The 19465-nt window shown below is 40.7% G+C and overlaps 1 protein-coding gene across 1 annotated transcript; it reads left to right on the forward strand.

Annotated features, from left to right (window-relative positions):
* The first annotated feature begins 17142 nt into the window (after positions 1-17142).
* LOC149232616 (flavonoid 3'-monooxygenase CYP75B137-like) lies at positions 17143-19196 on the forward strand. The gene is made up of 2 exons (XM_089376524.1): positions 17143-18139; positions 18447-19196. The coding sequence occupies exons 1-2, from the start codon at positions 17216-17218 to the stop codon at positions 19074-19076; spliced, it is 1554 nt and encodes a 517-aa protein (XP_089232650.1). The 5' UTR covers positions 17143-17215; the 3' UTR covers positions 19077-19196.
* Positions 19197-19465: the final 269 nt, after the last annotated feature.

The raw sequence follows: 19465 nt of genomic DNA on the forward strand, positions 1-19465 counted from the left end.
GAAGAACCTACAGCCCTTGAAAAAAAAACTTGATGCAATACTTAATGGTATGAAAAGATTGGGTGAGAGAGTGGAATCGGTTGAAAGAAAGTCATCATGGGAAGCACCACAAAACAACCCTCCTAGAAATCCGAATTTTAGGAAAACCCAAAATCAGAACATTGGTAGGACAAGTGCTGACCAAGATATAAGACCCCCTTTCCAAGAAAATTATGCAGAAACTTCAACATCAACTGAGCCCAATGAAGATCCTGAGATTAATTTAATAGGTCTGGATGGTAAAAGCCAAGTTTTTCTAACACAAGAAGATCAAGAGGATGAGGAAATCGAACTATTCCAAACTAAATCAGGAGAATCCTTTGACTTCAAACAAGGCTATGACACTGCAGTTTATGAAGTCCATAAACAATACAAGCTGAGGAGCAGAACTGTAAATATTAACCAGCCTGAAAAGAAAAAGGATAATCAGCAGCCTGAAAGAGTCACAGGCACAAAACCTGGTGACAAAATAAATTCACATACACAAGAAGTGATTGTTGAAGAGATCATTGAACCATTGCCACCACAACAACAGCCTTTGGCAGCTTCATCCTCTTGCTCTAATCTAAACTCTGTTCCTCATGAGATGAGTGAAAAGGGCAAGCCTAAAAGTCAAGATGAAAACCAACAAGAAGACTTGATCAACAAAGAAAGGACTGTTATCCATAACCTCAAAACCCAATCTGATAAACCTTTTGACTTAGGCACAGAAATTGGCAAACTAAAGATAGCGATTCCCCTCTCAGAATTAGCTAAGCATGACATCTATAAACGACAGATCAAGAAATCACTACAACTCACTAGCAGCAAAGATGATGTCAATGTGCTGGATGACACTCCTGAATTACTGTTTGGCCCAGAAGTGGATGGAAAAACAGCAGTTGCAGGAGTATTACCTTTTTATGTCAGCTTACACATCCATGATAAAGTACTACACAACGCAATGTTTGACTCAGGTGCATCTCACAATCTTATGCCAAAAGCTGTCATGGAAAGATTGAACCTAGACATAACAAGACCATATAAGGACCTATTTTCCTTTGACTCCAGCCAAGTCAAATGTCTAGGTCTCATAAAAGATTTATGTGTGTCTTTAGTTCAATACCCAAACAAGACAATCCTAATGGATGTGGTAGTCGCTGACATCCCACCCAAGTATGGGATGCTGTTATCAAGATCATGGGGAGCTAAACTCCAAGGTTCCTTACAATTAGACATGTCATATGCCACCATCTCTGTTTTTGGGCAACCAAAAAGACTATATAGAGAAACACTGATGAAATACATGGTCAGCAGTGAGGAAAAGCCTCAAAATTTCCCCATATATGCTATCCATTCAGACATAGACTCATATATCCTTTTCAATGACACCACAACTCCCTTACAAGGGGAAGTTGAAATCAAGACAATCATACAAAAAAAGGACTCAACTGAAAGTATCACCACCCACGAAACAGCAGCTAAACAAACACTAAATACTGCTGCTATTTTAAATCCCAAGCATAGCCAATCAAGTGAGGAAATTGCCCTAGAAGACAAGCTTGAGACAAAACCCCAACTCCTGCTTACATTGCCATCCCATGAACCGATTTTTAAATCTCCTGTCAAGCAAGATATCCAGTGGGTCCTAGAATTTGATGGCTCTGTCAACAAGTTAGGGGCAGGAGCCGGAGTCTGGATACATAACAAAGAGAAAACCCATGGAGAAGGCAGAGCTTATAGATTAAACTTTAGATGCACTAATAACATGGCAGAGTATGAAGCTCTGTTACTAGGTCTCAAGCTAGTAAAGGCATTACAAGCTCCTACAGTTTCGATCATGGGAGATTCTGATCTAGTGATTCAACAAGTGAAAGGAAGCTTTGTCACCAATGACAAAAGGTTGAGGTCTTACAGGTCCGCTGTAATAGAAATATTGAACACTTTCTCTGAGTTCCTTATCACAAAAATTTCAAGGAGTCACAATCTCCATGCACACAGCTTAGCAACATTTGCCAGCACTTTCAAATTTCCATTGGAACCCAACAACTGCTTCACTGTCGAGGTCAAGTACAGACCCTCCATTCCAAACAATGTCAAAGATTGGCAAGTGTTTGATGATGACAAGCAAATAAACAATTTCTTGACTTTGCAGCAGGAATTTTCAGGACTAAATATTGACAATGACAAAGCAAGTCAATCACAAATACTGTTTCAACAAATGGTTCATCCAATATCACCTAGAACAGCAAAACAATTACTGAATCCAACCAATTTCAACAACGAAGACATTCAGCAAATTCACCAAATTGACTGTGAAGAGGTGACCAGCGCTGAGGCTGAAATCATAGAGCTGAAAGACAACTTTTTACCTGCTGGTTTGGCTCCTTTGGAAGACATTTTTAATTCAAATGATGTTCCCAGCAAGCCAAAAATGCAGCCCATCAACAATGCCATAGAAGAGTACAACATAGGTACAATTGACAAACCCAAAATAATTAAATTGTCTGCATCCTTACCTCCTGATCAAAAGCAAAAATACATTGACCTTTTTAAAGAGTTCCAGGATGTCTTTGCGTGGAGTTATGAGGACCTGAAGTCCTATGACACCTCTGTTATTCAGCATACTATCCCTCTCAAGCCTGATCAAAAACCCTTTAAACAAAAATTGAGAAGAATCAATCCTATGCTTCTCCCAGCAATGGAACAAGAAGTACAAAAAATGTTTAAGGCAGGCATCATAGCACCAATCAGATTCTCTGAATGGATATCCAATTTAGTCCCTACAAGAAAGAAGACCGGTGAAATTAGGCTGTGTGTGGACTTAAGAAATCTGAACCAAGTATCCCTCAAAGACAATTATCCCTTACCTAAGATGGATCATATTCTCCAAAGAGTGGTAGGGGCCTCAAGGATCTCATTACTTGATGGATTCTCGGGTTTCAATCAAATCCTAGTACACCCTGATGATCAAGACAAAACGGCATTTACAACCCCATGGGGAACTTTCAAGTATGTTAAAATGCCTTTTGGGTTGAAGAATGCTGGGGCAACATTTCAAAGAGCAATGGACATTGCTTTTGCGAAGGAGATTCATGATTTCCTTGTCATTTATTTGGATGACCTCACACCTTTTTCCAAGTCTGACCAAGAACATTTGAGACATTTGAGACAGATCTTCCTTACATGTAGGAAATATGGAATTTCGTTGAATCCCAAAAAATCCCTGTTTGGCCTAGAGGAAGGTAAACTATTGGGCCACATCATCTCTAAAGATGGCATAAGAATTGATCCAGATAGGATACAAGCTATCCTACAAATGCCCCACCCAAGAAATATAAAAGAATTACAAGGGTTTTTGGGAAAAATCAATTTTTTAAGGAGATTTATCCCAAATCTGGCCGAGTTGATCAGATTACTTAACAATATGTTAAAGAAAGATTCAAAGGTGAAATGGACAGTTGAAGCAAAGCAAGCCTTTGAAGGCATAAAGCTGACCCTCACTCAAACCCCGGTGTTAACCAATCCTCAGTTTGACAGAGAGTTCATTATCTTCTCTTTTGCCTCCCAGCATACTATTGCTGCTGTTTTATTACAGAAAGATGACCAAGGAAATGAGAAGCCTATTGCCTTCTTCAGCAGGGCTCTTAGAGATGCACCTCTAAAATATCAAATTATGGAGAAACAAGCATATGCTTTGGTTAAGGCCATCAAAGACTTTAGGATTTACATCCTTTATTCCCATGTTGTGGCTTATGTACCAAGCCCTATTGTCAAAGACATTCTCACCCAAGAAAACTTAGAGGGCAGAAGAGGAAAATGGATTGCCAGCATACTAGAATTTGACATTGAAATAAAACCTACAAAGCTAATAAAAGGGCAAGGCTTGGCCAAATTAATGACAGAAACAAATTTCCAAGCCCTAGATATCAATCAGCTGGACAGTGAAACAGAGCTGGCGACTCCAAAGATCAATGTAGCCTTTGAACAATCTCCTTGGTACTCTGACATCTGTTATGTATTACAAAACCTGTGTGCTCCCCCAGGACTGTCCAGGACTAAGTGTAGGTTCTTAAAAATGAAAACATCAAGATTTTGTGTGATGGATGGAAATCTGCTTTGGAAAAACCATGAAGGTATATTGCTGCACTGTTTAATTGAAAATGAAACTAACAAAATCATGGAAGAATTTCATGCAGGTCATTGCGGCGGACATTTGTACTGGAAGTCCACTGTGGACAAAATACTGAGGGCTGGTTATTACTGGCCCACCATGTTCTCTGACGTCAAGAGATTCACCACCTCATGCCACAAATGCCAACTGTTTGAGGGCAAAAGACAGTTGCTGCCACTCCCCCTAAGACCTATTGCAACAGAGAGACCTTTTCAACAATGGGGCTTGGACTTCATTGGGGAAATTCATCCCTCATCTTCAGGCCAACATAGATGGATTTTGACAGCCACAGACTACTTCACCAAATGGATCGAAGCTGCCCCATGCAGACAAGCAAATGACTCAGTAATCATTCAGTTTTTGGAAAATAACATACTGGCTAGGTTTGGCTGTCCAGACAAAATAATCACAGACAATGCTGCAGCTTTCAAATCCAAGAAAATGGTGAACTTCTGTCATAAATTTCATATTACTTTGGGCCATTCTACTGCATACTATCCCCAAGGAAATGGTCTTGCTGAGTCATCAAACAAAAGTTTGGTAAACATCATAAAGAAAGTGCTAGAAGAAAACAAAAAGAATTGGCATAAGAAACTAGTCAATGCCTTATGGGCAGACAGACTAACAACCAAAAGATCAATTGGGACCAGCCCTTATGAGTTGGTTTATGGACTAGAAGCCAAATTCCCCTCATCTCTAGGGGTGCCTGTCATGAAGCTTCTTCAAGAAAGCCAAGCTGAACCAAATGATATGCAAAGAAGGATTAATCAGATCATATGTCTACAGCAAACCAGAGATCAAGTTTTCAGCAGAGTTCAGATCTTGCAAGAAAAATTAAAGAAGGCTTTTGACAGGAGAACCAAGGCAGAAGATTTCAACATAGGAGACAAAGTCCTTAAGTGGGATGCAAGGAGAGAGGATAAAGGGAAACATGGAAAATTTGATTCTCTATGGAGAGGACCATATGCTGTCCAAGCAGTACAAGGAAACAACACTTATTTCCTTAAGAGCCTCAATGAAACTGATTTGGATGAAGGTCCTGTCAATGGCAGGATGCTGAAACACTATTTTGAATATCACCCATGAGTGGAGCCCGAGGTTCCCTTGTATATATGAGGATGTATATATTGTTTTTCTGCTTAGAGTGTAAAAAGGCAGTTTTTGAAGGTTATTGACTATCAGCAAAAGGCACCTAGAATCAAAGGTATATTAAGAAGCGAAAGCACACAATTTTGGCATCTCAAAGCAGCTAATTTCAAGACTGGCAAGAGCAGTCAAGAAGCAAGGCAATCTGACCTGCTGTTCTTGGTCTTTCAGGAGAAAAACCATCCCCATGTGGAGCCACTGTTAGCTACCTATACCAATAGGTTTCATATTTCATGATTGGCTATGGAAGGTCCAAATATGCTCTGCTTTGATGATTCAAAGATCACATATTTCCTAGGAATTTTTGATCGGTGCTAATAGCTTGGTATGGACTCAAAGTTTTAATGGATGGTCCAAAAGTCTAATCTGGATCATTCCATGGTTTAAATTTGCAGTTGTAGAATAGAGAAAGGAGTCTGTCCAAACTGTTCAATCTTGGCAGACAAGTAGTTCAGGTAGAGAAGAAAAGGCTCCCAACAGCTTAATCTGGGACCTTGGAAGAGATAAGGGTAGAAGTAGATAGAAAAAACAAAGAAAAAGCCAAAGAAAAGAAAAGGCAAATAAGGGTTTGCAAGTCCAAGTGCACCCTCCAAGGAGAAATAAAAAATGCTAGGTAAGTAGCTGGGCAAGTAGTTGGGGTTGCAGAAAGGTTATCTTTACCATTGCACATATGTTAACTGTGTTTACCAGAGTAAAGTCAATTAATTGACAAGGTGTTCACCTCCATCAAGTTACAGCAAGGAGCATGACTAACCTCCCTCCTTCCCCCTTCCAATTTATTACTAACATCCCTTCATCAGCTGAGATTCATGGAAGAAGATCATGGTTTCATGGTGGTTCTTGTTCATTCAAAAGCCACATTTCTTGTCTAAAAATCTTTTCATTTTGATCTACTCTCTAAACTAAGTAAGCTTCAAATAAGCTTAGTGGTTTCCCCTCCATTTACCCCTTCATCCATATTGACTCCAACATTACTATGTAAATCCCCTACAGTACTTTTTCCCCTACTAGTATCTAACACCATGGTGTATAAACCCCAAATTTTGTATAAATATCCCTCCCCTTGGTATTATAGCCAATAAATTCTGTGTCAGGGATCAAATGGCATATGGCCACTTTGATGAACCTAGCCCTAAACCCCTCCCCTCTTCTGAAGTCATTTAGCCCCTTGGAAAACTTCATCTGCCATAAGAAGCCTCATAACTCACCTTGTTTTACCTATACCCCTTCATTTGCAAAGCTAACCCCTAAATACCCATTTTGTTCTTATCCAAAGTATCGGGCTTGCATTGCTGCGCGTGGAAAACCTTTGTTCTAATCCCCTTTATCCATAAACCCCTTCGCAAATTACCAAAGTCCAAAACCCACTGTTGGCATTTACCCTAAGTGTCAGCGCGCGATTTTGATTGGTTAAAATACTTTGAAAACCTTGTAAAAACCCACATTCGAAGGTTTCCGCCCGTACGCATATCCCCCGAGCACATCAACATCCCGCCCATCGTCGGATCAGATCCAAGAGATCCGACGGTCCATATCAATATCGGAGCAGCCCCCGCGGCGGACATTTAGCGCCCGAGAAAGTGACGTTGCGTCATGTCACGGCGCGGCCACGCGTCGCTCATTGAGGACTCTCGGAGCAAGCTCTGACAATAGCGGGGCCGTACCCTAACCGCCCCGAGAGACTGTGGCGGCTATCCACAACCGTAACCGTCACGGCCCTAACCACCAAGTTATTGTCCCACGTCATGCCCACGTCACTTCCACCCCGCCATCGCATCAGTCCTTTGTCCGCCCCTCCGCTGACGTGGCTGCCACCGCACCATCCCCCATGGACCAACAGTATCCCGCCACGTCACCTAATGACGTCAGCTGATGTCATCCGACCTTGACCCCACTAATGACGTCACGCTGACGTCATCACAAAATAGCGCCAAATTTGCAAAAAGTCCATATTTAGCCAAAAAACGCAATTTTTTTGTACTTTTCGCTCATTCTGCTACTGTTTCCGTTGCATGCTGTTTACGTTCTGAACTCCGCCAACCTGCTCAATCGGCCAAGGAGACCTCCAGAGTACCCGTCCTGCACGCATACGCGTCTTTCGCTCGCTGTTTACCAGGTATTCTTCATCATTTTCCTCCGTACCCCTGCAGTTGTCTATAAAATCGCACAGGAAGCTTAAAAGGACATCAAAACTCATAATTCACCAGTGAATTTCCTCTACAGACCTCTGTTTTCAATCAGCACCTCGAAAAACACCAGCTGAGCCTTGTTTGCCCTCATTATCACAAATAAGCAGTATTCTGTTCGCGCTTTCGCGAAAAGCTCATTTACATTGAATTCACCTACTAAGGAAGACAAAGTAAGGCCTGACAGTGTTACAGTCCCCAATTCATACCATATTTCATTTACTCTTGGGCTAATTCCCCTCTGATACCTGTAACCCACTTGCATTGTGGTAAATCACTCCTGAACTGGTCTGCCTGCTGCAAACAGTTCAATTACAATGGATGCTCCAACTACACTAAACGTCAAGCCACTCAATGCCCCTCACCAGGAATTGGAATGGAAAGCCCTGGGAGATATGGAATACCAGATGTTAGACTGGTTTCCATTGGGCTCCAAATATAATATTCAGATGCTGAAGGAGTTGAAAGCCCAGCACCTTAATGGAGCTGACATCCTGGGGATTTGGGACTCAAACTTGCCTATTTATAACCTCCCTCGGGTAAATCCTATGCCAGAGTTGATCTTCAGATGCCAAGAGTGCTATGATCCAGGCCAAAGAGCTGTTCTCAGCCCTACAGGCTCAGTTCTATTCCATATCACCCCAGAAAGCATAAATGAGATGCTGCATTTCCACACAGCAAAGCCATTGACTCCCCTCTATATGCAGAACTTGATAAAGAAGGGAAGAAACTTGACAAATGACCAGATTGTCAAAATCAACCAGCTGTTTATAAAATCAGGCTCTGAAGCCATCAGAGCTCCTCCTATTGGATACCCATACTTAAATGACTTGGGCAAGATGCTGGTGGACTTGATCAGCTATGTCCTGGGCTTCAAGGGAGTTGAGGATGTGGATGAAACTATAATGGCAGTGCTGTCCATATTCTCTCCTGGAAAGCCTCCAACTGTGCATTATGACTATGCCACATATATTGCAGACAAGATCCATGAGCAGCTAATGGATCTGCAAAGGGAGAGATTGTTCAGATACACTTCATACATCTACCATCTCTTTCTGTTTTATCAACCGGGCAGCTTCTCCATTCCCTTGAAACAAGTCAATGCCCAGGGAAATCCAAGGTCAGTTGTGTTCTGGACACCTGTGTTCCATCATGTCTCAGTGTCACCATACACATACTGTGAGTTCATAGACATGTTCATTCATCCAGCTATGACAGTATTATATGGTGTTCCTCCTCCAAGACTAACTGATGACATGAGGAGAATTCTCCATTTGAGCAAATCCTACAGCATTGGTGATTGGTACTTTTACCAACACCACACAGTGATCAGAGTTTATGGCTGTCAGTTGAGACCTTATAGGCTGCCCAGGTATGTCCCTATGAGACTGTTTGCCCTAGAATACTTCAGGCAATTTGGGAATGCCGACTATCTTCACTTCCAGAGTAACAACAAGAGATCTCAATTGAAGATAAGGAACCAGCTGGGCCCATTCCTATATAACACAAAAGAGGGATGGAAAGAAGCAAATCAGATCCTACAGACACTCAGGCTGCAAACTAGCTTTGAGTGGACACCATATGACCCCAATCACTTTGTTTCCCTCAGAAGAATAAGGTACAAATTGGGTAGCTATTCACATGTGAGGCAACCTGAAATTGAGCAGTATGCCAACACACTGAGCAGGGAGAAGGGCAGCCGCAAGAAGAGGAGCAACAAAACAAACAGCAGCCCTTGCAGCAAGAAAAAGGGATTGATGCTCCAAGTTCCACTGAGCAACAGGCTCAAAATATAGTGCCTCCTAGGCCAGAGACCACCTTTGATGCCTCGGTCCTCCAAACACCACAAAAGGAGGACTTAACCAGAAAAAGGGACAGAGATACTCCCCTGACTTCATCCATCGACCAGGGAGATAAAAGACAAAGATTGAATGACTTTCCAGAGGATGACATAGCAATAAGGCAAGCAATGGGCATGGGCCCACCCAGCAGAGAAGTTTCAGCTAGTTCCTTCCAGCATGAACAGGACAGAGCTATAGGAGGAGAGGTCAGCTCCTCCAGCCAGCAAAGAGAAGGACAAGTAAGCATCAAACAGCAATTTATAGACATCAAAAAGAGGAGTGACCCCATCAAAGTACAGATGTACAATCATCTGTTAAATATGGCTCCTTCCAATCAGCAAAGACTCATGTCTGCCTTTGATGTAAGTGAAGGCAAAATGATCATGAGTCACTTTATGCCCACAGCACTGCAGCCTCAATCTTCCTCAGATTACCTCAGGACCAACCTGGAGGTCATGGCCAAAGACATACACCCAATGGACAAAATTGAACTGCATAAACAGACTGGTGAGATGGTGTATGCCTCCTTGGCAGATGAAACGTTGGAGAATTACAAACTAAAAAGCAGCCTTAATAATACAGCCTCTCAACTGGAGTTGGAAAGGGCATCATCCCAGGCAAAGGACAACAGAATCAGGTCCTTAGAAGATATCATTATTGAGACGGGACATGATCCCAAGGATATTAAGGGTATCCAACAAATATTGAAGTTGAGAGATGCAGACCTGACAACATTGAGGAGGAAAATCAAACTCCCAGCCACAATCCACCCTCAAACAGATGAGATTGCTCAACAAAGGCTTGAAAAAGATGCCACAGATCTGATGATATCTCTCTATAAGCAGCTTATGCAAACGCAAGAACAACTAGGAGAGTCAGAGGCTGCAAAGGCAGCACTACAGGTAGCATTGAAGCAAAGAGAAGAAGGGCAAACCTCCCAGCCTCCTCCTGAAATCATCAATCTTGAGGAAACTCCTCCGACAACTGTCCCTCCTCCTCTGCAAACAGGGCCTACAGCACCAACTACATCGACAACTGCACCAACAACAGAGGAGACTCATAGTCTGGATATGCAGAAGCTCCGAAATGAAATCCAAGTCCTAGAAGCTCAAATGTTAGAGCTCAATTCAGCCAAAGAATCCTTGGCTAAAGTAAATGAGAGATATGATAAGAGCAAGCAAAATGAAGCTGCAAAGGAACGAGAAATAAAAGCTCTAAAGAAGAGGATAACTGAGCTTGAGAAGGAGCTCACATTAGAAAAGGTGACAGCAGAGCTAAAAGCAGTCCTTTGGGGCAATATTGGCCGGTCCATCACAAATCAGTGGCAGTACATTGAGACTATGGATGAACAATCAGTACTCATTGTAAAGGCAAACAAGGAAATACACAGAGCTAGAGCTAGCCTTGGCAACATGCCTGATGCTGCTACTAGAATGATAAATATTTTAAATAACAAGACAAGCTCTCAACTGGCTACAATGGGGATTGTTCACAGAACTGAGACCATCTCAATGGTTAAAAGGGTCCTGACACTACGAAACCTGATTGGAACATTGGAAAGAAGAACCCAGGATATGCAGACTGAAATCAACAAGTTCATGGACAGATTTCAGGCATTAGAGAACAGAGGCCTCCCCAGCATATTAAGCAGTGTAGGTAGACTGCTTACCCTTGAAAACTACACCAAGAGGGTTGATGCCTATGCTGCAGCACAAATTGCAAGACAGCCCAATACTTCAATAGAAACAGGACCAGCATCAGGGCAAACTTTATATGATAGGGTGGACAACCTGTTTTTCATTATGAATGAGATCAACCATCTGTTTGATGCACCTCCAAATTTTTTCAAGTATACAGAGGTAGATGAAACCATAGAGGCAATTGTGAAGCACCAATTGCCCCCACCAGAAGTCTGGAAGAATTTGACACACATAATATTGTCAAGCCAAAACCTGTAATATTAATTTTCAGTTTACAAAAAAAAATCATACACAGGCAGAATTTTGATAGATAAGCATACAGAGCAAAGATGGAAGGGCTGAGCCAACTCAGCAAAGATATCGGCCAACAAAGCAGAAATTGCAAACCACAGGTAGCAAGGCCAAGAAGATACGGCGCAACAAGAAATGAAGACACACTATTCAGCATTAAAACAGAGCGGCTCAACCGACTCAGTGACCTCCAAAGGTCAAATCATCCTCTGACAGACATAAAGAGCATTTATGCTGCATTCAAAGTTGCAATAACTTCTTTTCCTACTTTCTGTACGCATTTATGAAGATATTTTCTCTCTCAGATGACTCAATGCCTGAGATATTTTGTATAAGCACTACTATAAAGTCCCCTTCGCATGAGTTTGCAAGGGTTGTTGTTGATTTCTCCTGAAGAAGTTCTTATGCTGTAATCCTTTTCAGAAGTTAATAGAGCAAAGCAATGGAATTTCTCGGATTTCTGAGGTGTTGGATGCGTTCTGGTGTCTGTTGATAACTACTGGATCCCTGTGTATTTCATCATACAATAAGTCTCTGTATCTCTCTCTGTTATTTAGTTGTTTGTTGACATCCATATATGTTATCTGTTTTCAATACTAAGCAACAAGGAAAAAGAATAGCTTTCAGGATTTATTCATTGAGTAACCTGAGTTCAATCTGTGTTGTTTATCAATGTTTTCTTCAGCTGTAATCTAGTTAAGTGTAATTCTTAAATGCTGCGCTTACGGAATACATCTTTCACAGTGGCCTTTGTCTCAGGAATTCGACTTTTGCTCCTGTGCAGTGCGCTCACTTTCATCCCACCAACTTAATAGAAAATCCTTAATTGCTTTCTGTTGGTTGACATACATCACCATTTGATCTAGTTTGTCTGTTTAAAATACACAATAGGCCCTACAGTTTGAGCACCACCAAACCAGCGTATCAGATCACTTCACAACTTCAGACTCCATTGCCCAATGGTATTGTACTGTTTAAACACTGCATCATAAGACCTGAAAGGAATCCTTCAACCAAAACATAAACCAAAACCTGAGCATAATAGCTAGCCTAAAACACCATCATAAAAGAGACAAATCATAAAGAGAGAGCCCTCTCTGATCACAGTTTGGCTAGAAACAGTGATCCAAAGATTGGTTAGTGGTTACCCCGGCCGTATTCCCTTGGGAGTCATAGGGAACAACCTGGGTGTTAACAGTGTCCTTCTTTGCTTCAATGTCTTCTATAGTTGGGGTCATCCACTCTGCTGACCAGATTTGTATTATCCTAATAAGGTCATCTTTGATGACAAAATATGGCAGAGGATGCCATGTCTCCATCGGATCCTTCTGATCCTTTACATATACCCTGTGAAAGTCTGCCTTAAAATCTGCTATATTGTGATATTGATCATATAAACTTGGTGACAACCTTGGATTTCGGTTCACCACCATGTGCAATTCCATGTCAAACATTACAAATAAAATCATGTTCTCTTGTGTGTGTGATGGCACCTTGTTATGTTAGAGTGAGGCATATCACGCGGCTTCACATACATCTGCTTCAACTGGAGCAAACTGTGAATCCTTCAACTCCTTCCATGCTAACATCGCAATGATTAAGATCAACCATGCATAGTGAAATGTCTTACCCTCTTCACATACTTCTCGACATTCCTCCAAAAATTCCTTGCATAAATATGCAGCCCAATTGAACTGGACCTCGTTGTTGCACTGCACAGCTAAGGAAACCACGGTTGTGGGGAGTTCGTTTTCTCTACAGTTCCTCATTATCTTTTTGACTAATATGTGTGCAGCAGAGTGCACCCCTTGGCCGCTGATGGAATTGATATCATAACCTCGCGACTTTTTGATTATCCTGTACTTGTCATTCATGGTTTGTGCTACTTCCTTGTCTTGGTTTTTGCCAAAAACTATTCAGTGGGTTCCTTTCCTTGGTAGGGAAATCCAGTAATCCTTCTTATCAAAATTTCATCAATCGGGATCCTCTTCCCCAGCCAGAGACATCCTTCATGCGCTAATACTAGATACTGTTGAACATAGGCTGTGTTAGACATGCTTCTATTGAACTGTGGCATGTTTAACATGTTTAGCAAGCACGATCTCTGCAATCCATGAATCCATTGGTGTGGCTCCAATCTTGTAACTCCTCTCTCCAGATAGTACACCTATTGTACATACTTGCACAGTGTCCTTCTCTACTTCAATGTCTTCTATGGCTGTGGTCATCCACTCTACTGACCAGTTTTGTATTATCCTGAGAAGGACATCTTCGATGACCAAATATGGTAGAGGATGCCATGTCTCCATCGGATCCTTCTGAGCCTTTACATATACCCTGTGAAAGTTTGCCTTAAAATATGCTATATTGTGATACTGATCATATAAATTTGGTGATAGCTTGGGATGCTGGTTCACCACCATGTGCAAGTCCATGTCCAACAATACAAAGAAAATATTGTTCTTTTATGCGCGCAATGGCTCCTTGGTATGCTAGAGTGAGGCATATCGCGCAGCTTCACATACATCTGCTTTGACTGGAGGAAACTGTGAATCCTCCAGCTCCTTCCATGCTAACAACGCAATGATTAAGATCAACCACGCATAGTGAAATGTCTTACCCTCTTCTTGTGCTTCTCAGTAGTCCTCCAAAAATTCCTTGCATAAATACCCGACCCAGTTGAACTGAACCTTGTTGTTGCACTGCACAACTAAGGAAACCATGATTGCGGGGACTTTGTTTGCTCTACACTTCCTCATTATCTTTTCGGCTAATATGTGTGCAGTGAAGCACACCCCTTGGTCGCTGATGGAGTTAATATCATAACCTCGTGACTTTTTTATTAGCCCGTACTTGTCCTTCATGGTTTGTGCTACTGCCTTGTCTTGGTTTTTTCCAACGAACTCTTCGGCAAGGTCCTTTCCTTGGTAGGGAAATCCAGTAATCCTTCTTATCAACATTTCATCAATTGGGATCCTCTTCCCCAAGTAGAGGCATTTGTCATGCACTAATACCAGTAATTGTTGAACATAGGTTGTGTTAGATGTGCTTCTACCAAAGTGTGGCACGTTTAACATGTTTACCAAGCCCAATCTTTGCAATCCCTGAATCCATTGGTGTGGCTCCAATCTTGTAACTCTGCTCCCTGGATAGTATAAATGTTGTAGGTACTTTCTCAACTCGAACTGCAAATACTTACTTCGGTCATTGAAGTCCCAATCGTCCATCTTCAATTGCAGAATTTTTCCTAGTAATTCTCCTTCAAATGGCACTTTTTTGGGTAGTGGTCGTGTGAAAGTGCCAAAATTTGTGTCTTTGGGATCCTTAACTGGCTTGGCGCCCAGTTTCCTTGGTGGAAAATATGAGATCTTTATATATATATATAGATATTATGGAGAGAAGGATTTTTTTCAAATGACAAACCTCTGTTTGTCTAATGGAACTAACCTTTCTCCTTCACTATTTCAGATATAATCTATATTATCATAAAATACATTCTCGAGTCACTTTGTTATAATACATTAACATCATACCTTTACGATGTTCTGAAATCATCCTATTATTTACAATTTTCTTTAAACAGAACTTTGCCATTCTTCATCATACAATGTTACGGTAACCGTAACAAAATTTCTTGTAGAGTTTCATAATTAATCAAGTTTACAAAAAACTCATACACTAATATCATTTATAGCAACATTTTAAGTTCTTGAAAGGAAACCTAATAGCATAGGTTACTCGTCTGTTTAGGTTAGGCTGCTAGTAAAATCCACATAAGAAAAGATCACTCCTCCCAACCAATGAAAACGATAACCACTACCTGCTCGCCCCCCTTGTCAGTGTCCATTTCCATAACAATGGTAGACATAGACCTCTCCAAGCCTGTCCAAAGGCATTAAGACCTTAACAATCTAGCCTAGGAATCACAACCTCACACATTTGTTTTAGGGATTCCACTGACTTTCCACCAGCTCAAGAATACCCTAATTGGAAGCATCCTACCCTTCCTCAACAAGGTCCTATTCAAGGAAGAAAATAGTTTCTAGTCTCCCTCTTAGATGCCTCAGGTATATTTTCATCTCCTCCCCTCTTGGCTTCTATTTTCCAAACTAAGATGATTTCTCGTAAGTGAAACTTCCACTTAGTGACTTTTCCCCAGTAATTTCCTTGGCAACCAACATTTCAATAAAAATCAAAATAACCTTAATCCACCAGGCTTCCACACAACCCACAGTCTACTCAGCAGTAAAAGTAAATTAAGTATTTACTTTTCACTGAGAGGTGTTATAAGAGTGATATTAATTGGCTACAATTTCAGGTTTTGGTGACCTAGAGTCTCTACTTCATGAGTTGACAAAAAAGTCGAACTTCCTTTTCGCTTCAAATACCATATTTTTTAATTAAAGATACTAAATATTTGTTAATATAGATATTTATCTAATATTTATTATTGAAAAAACTTATACTTTTAAATAGTTTCAAAATAAATTAAACTATCTTAAATAATCATATTAATTGTCACATTATCTTATAATAATTAATATAATTTTATTTTTTAATATATATTTAAAATAAAAACATTTCTAACTCAATTATAATTATTTTTTTTGAATTTATCATTTCATTTTAATATAAAAAAAAATTAAAAATTTAAATAAAAACATAATTAAAATTTTAAATATATACATTTCAATAAAAATTTTGTATTTCAAATAATTTCATTTTCAACCATCATTTTACACAAAATAAATTAAAAATATATATATACACAAAATTTATGTATACGCATACGCAGTTACAAGCAGCTCTTGTTAAAAATAATTTAATAAATGATTAATTTAATGGATAAAGACATAGTAACATACAACCAAGTGGCTCTGGTTAAATATAATTTAATAAATGAATAATTTAATGGATAAAGACATGGTATTTATTTTGAGCTGATTATTGTTGAATTTTACGATGAGTTTGTTCAGTTAATAAATAATACATTGTACGCATAATAAAATAATAAAACAACGTACACAATAAAAATATTGGATATCCTTGCACCATTCAGTTAAGCTGTTACTTTTTGACTCACGTTGTACCGTTAATAAATAATGTTATAATAAGATAATGAGAATAATATAGGGAGTTATTTTGAAGTCGTATATGGAGTATTGTTAAGAGTGGTTGGAATTTGGGTAAAAAATATTCAAAATTTTTTGTAAATGCAGTGTTTGAATCATATTTTTTATGGTAGAAATAGATTCAGCGTTATCAAAGGCACTTAAAATTATGAAATTTGATGATATTTATTTAGATTTATAAAAATCTTTACCAAATTTTTCCAAATATAACCAAAATGTCCATAACTTTCAAAACAAAAAACCATCATAAAAATAATAGTTAGACTATAAAGTTATTTTTATGAAGAAAAGTAACCAGTCTTCTAATGGGCTAGAGGTGCGCGCATAGTATAATCAGGCAGAGGAGTTGCCAGGAAAATTATGGAAATTCCGGTCACATTTAGAAAAATTCCGGCAAGGATTTTTGTAAATCCAAGTTATAGTTGTTAAACTTCAAAATTTAGCTTTCTTAGACATTTTTTATGGTGCTGAATCCATTTCCATCATCCAAAAAAAGATTCAAACACTGTCCCTACCAGATTTTTTGAAATTGTTTTGCTCGAACCACTTTTAACCATCCTGTCAATTCCTCCGCCGCATATTGTCATGGATTTTGGCAAGTGAATTATTCAACGGCCAGTATACCGCCCTGTGCCGTGCATTTATGGCTCTGGTTATTTGTAATGTTTTCTGCCAAATTATAAATGGAGACGCGCTCACTTAAAATTTCATTAAAGTACAGGAAGGCATGGATTATATTCTCGATTTGCTGCGGAAGTCTATTGGGAGCCTCAGCGTCGGCCAAGCGCTGAGTCTGATTCTCCTGGCGGCCGGTTTGATCTGTCTGCTGAAACTGACATCGGGAAAACGGCCTTCGCTTCCTCCGGGTCCGTCTGGATGGCCTCTGATAGGCAGCCTTCCACTTCTGGGCAAAAAACCGCATCACTCGCTCTCACAGCTATCGAAGCAATACGGTCCGATTATGTATTTGAAGCTCGGGACGAGCGACACCGTGGTCGTCTCGTCGCCAAAGATGGCAGAGGCGTGCCTGAAAACCAACGATCTCAACTTCTCCAGCCGGCCCGGCAACTCAGCCTCCAAATACATGGGCTACGACTGCAGAGGCCTTGTCATGGTTCCCTATGGCCCCTACTGGAGGATGCTGCGTAAGGTCTGTAATGTTCATCTCTTTGCCAGCAAGGTTCTGGACGATTCGCAGTCTGTGCGGGAGGCAGAGGTTGGGATGCTACTCAAGACAATTCGTCACCATGAGCGGCAAGGGAACGCGGTCAACCTCGGGGAGCTGCTAAACATCTGTACTGCCAACGTTCTCGGGCAGATGTTGTTGAGCAGGCGCGTATTCGATTCCCAAGGGTCGATGGCATGCGAATTCAGGGGAATGGTGGTGGAGCAAATGGAATTGACCGGCAAGTTTATTGTTGGTGACCTGGTGCCGTCTTTGGCCTGGATGGATCCGCAGGGCGTGCGGCGCAAGATGAAAAAGCTGCACAAGAGGATGGATGCGTTCTTAAGTCGGATGATAAATGAGCACCAGACGGCCTCACGTAGTGGAGGGAGGGCGGATTTTCTTAGTGTGCTTCTGGCTCTGAGAAATGATGCGGACGGTGAAGGAGGGAAGCTTACGGATATCGATATAAAGGCCCTTTTGCTTGTGAGCCGTATTAAATTTGGCTGAATTGAATTGAGTAAAAAATACCCAATTTACTCCTCTGTTATGGGGGCGGTTAGACACTTTAGATTTTTGGGCGGTTTAATTATTAGAGGTTTTGGAGTTTTTGGTTTGAATTTAGTGATTCTTTTTCAATTAATTTTTGCTTTTCAAATTAGATTTTTTTTGAACCAGACGCTATAAAAAGCTAAACATCAGAGTACTTAAATTATGAAAAAATTTACAACTTCAGATTCCAACAAATCCTTGCGGTAATAGATTACTAATTCTGTTTTTATGTTCTTTGCAGACCCTGTTCGCAGCCGGAACGGACACATCCTCGAGCACAGTGGAATGGGCAATGGCAGAGCTGATACGCCACCCGGAGATGATGAGGAGATGCCAGGAGGAACTGGACTCCGTGGTGAATGGGGAGCGGAGAATGCTGAAGGAGTTTGACCTCCAAAAACTCCCTTACTTGCAGGCGGTGATTAAGGAGACATTAAGGCTGCACCCCTCGGTTCCCCTGCTTGTGCCTAGGATGTCAGCGGAGGCATGCGAGGTAGAGGGGTATTACATTCCCAAGAACTGTCGTCTCCTCGTGAACGCCTGGGCCATGCAGCGTGACCCGGCGGTGTGGGAGAGACCGCTGGAGTTCGACCCCGACAGGTTTGTGGGCAGCTCTGTCGACGTTAGGGGCAATGATTTCGAGGTGATCCCATTTGGCGCAGGCAGACGTATCTGTGCGGGGATGAACATGGGGATGCGCATGATGCAGCTGATACTTGCCTCCTTGCTTCATTCTTTCACTTTGTCTCTCCCCGACGGCCAGTTGCCCGAGAAGCTTGACATGGCCGAAGCCTGCAGTCTCACACTGCATAAGGCAGTGCCGCTGCTTGTCGTTCCCGCCGCTCGTCTTCCCCCGGACTTTTACAATTAATATAGGGCCGACGCCAAGTCACTTAGACTCCAATAGTTTTTCTTTACTTCGTATACTTCTTACCGTTCTATCTGATGTATTCAGATAACGTAATAATACGTATTATGGAAAAGAAGATAAAAAAACGTGTTAATATATTTTATTTATGGAATAAAATATATATTTATGTAAAAAGATATAATGTTCTAAATAAAGTTTTTTTTGGGTAGAAATTATATGAGAGAATTTTCTGACCAAAGAGTTTCGAACCAACAAGTGTGGATCATCACAATCACATATGATGTTGTAAAGTGTTCCGTATTTATTAAATGTGTTTTTAATTACTATTTATTTAACTATGTTTGAAATAAGGTATTGACAATTTTTTTTTAATTATTATTTATTTAACT

Source organism: Pinus tabuliformis, chromosome J, assembly GCF_031772625.1.
Source record: "Pinus tabuliformis cultivar Carrire ecotype Pingquan chromosome J, CPIR1, whole genome shotgun sequence".
Taxonomy (NCBI): Eukaryota; Viridiplantae; Streptophyta; class Pinopsida; order Pinales; family Pinaceae; genus Pinus; species Pinus tabuliformis.

Excerpts from the sequence above, each read along its gene's own strand:
- LOC149232616 (XM_089376524.1), top strand. The coding sequence starts at position 17,216 with ATGGATTATATTCTCGATTTGCTGCGGAAGTCTATTGGGAGCCTCAGC. Across the intron at positions 18,140-18,446 it reads ATATAAAGGCCCTTTTGCTT|ACCCTGTTCGCAGCCGGAAC; the intron begins GTGAGCCGTATT and ends TGTTCTTTGCAG.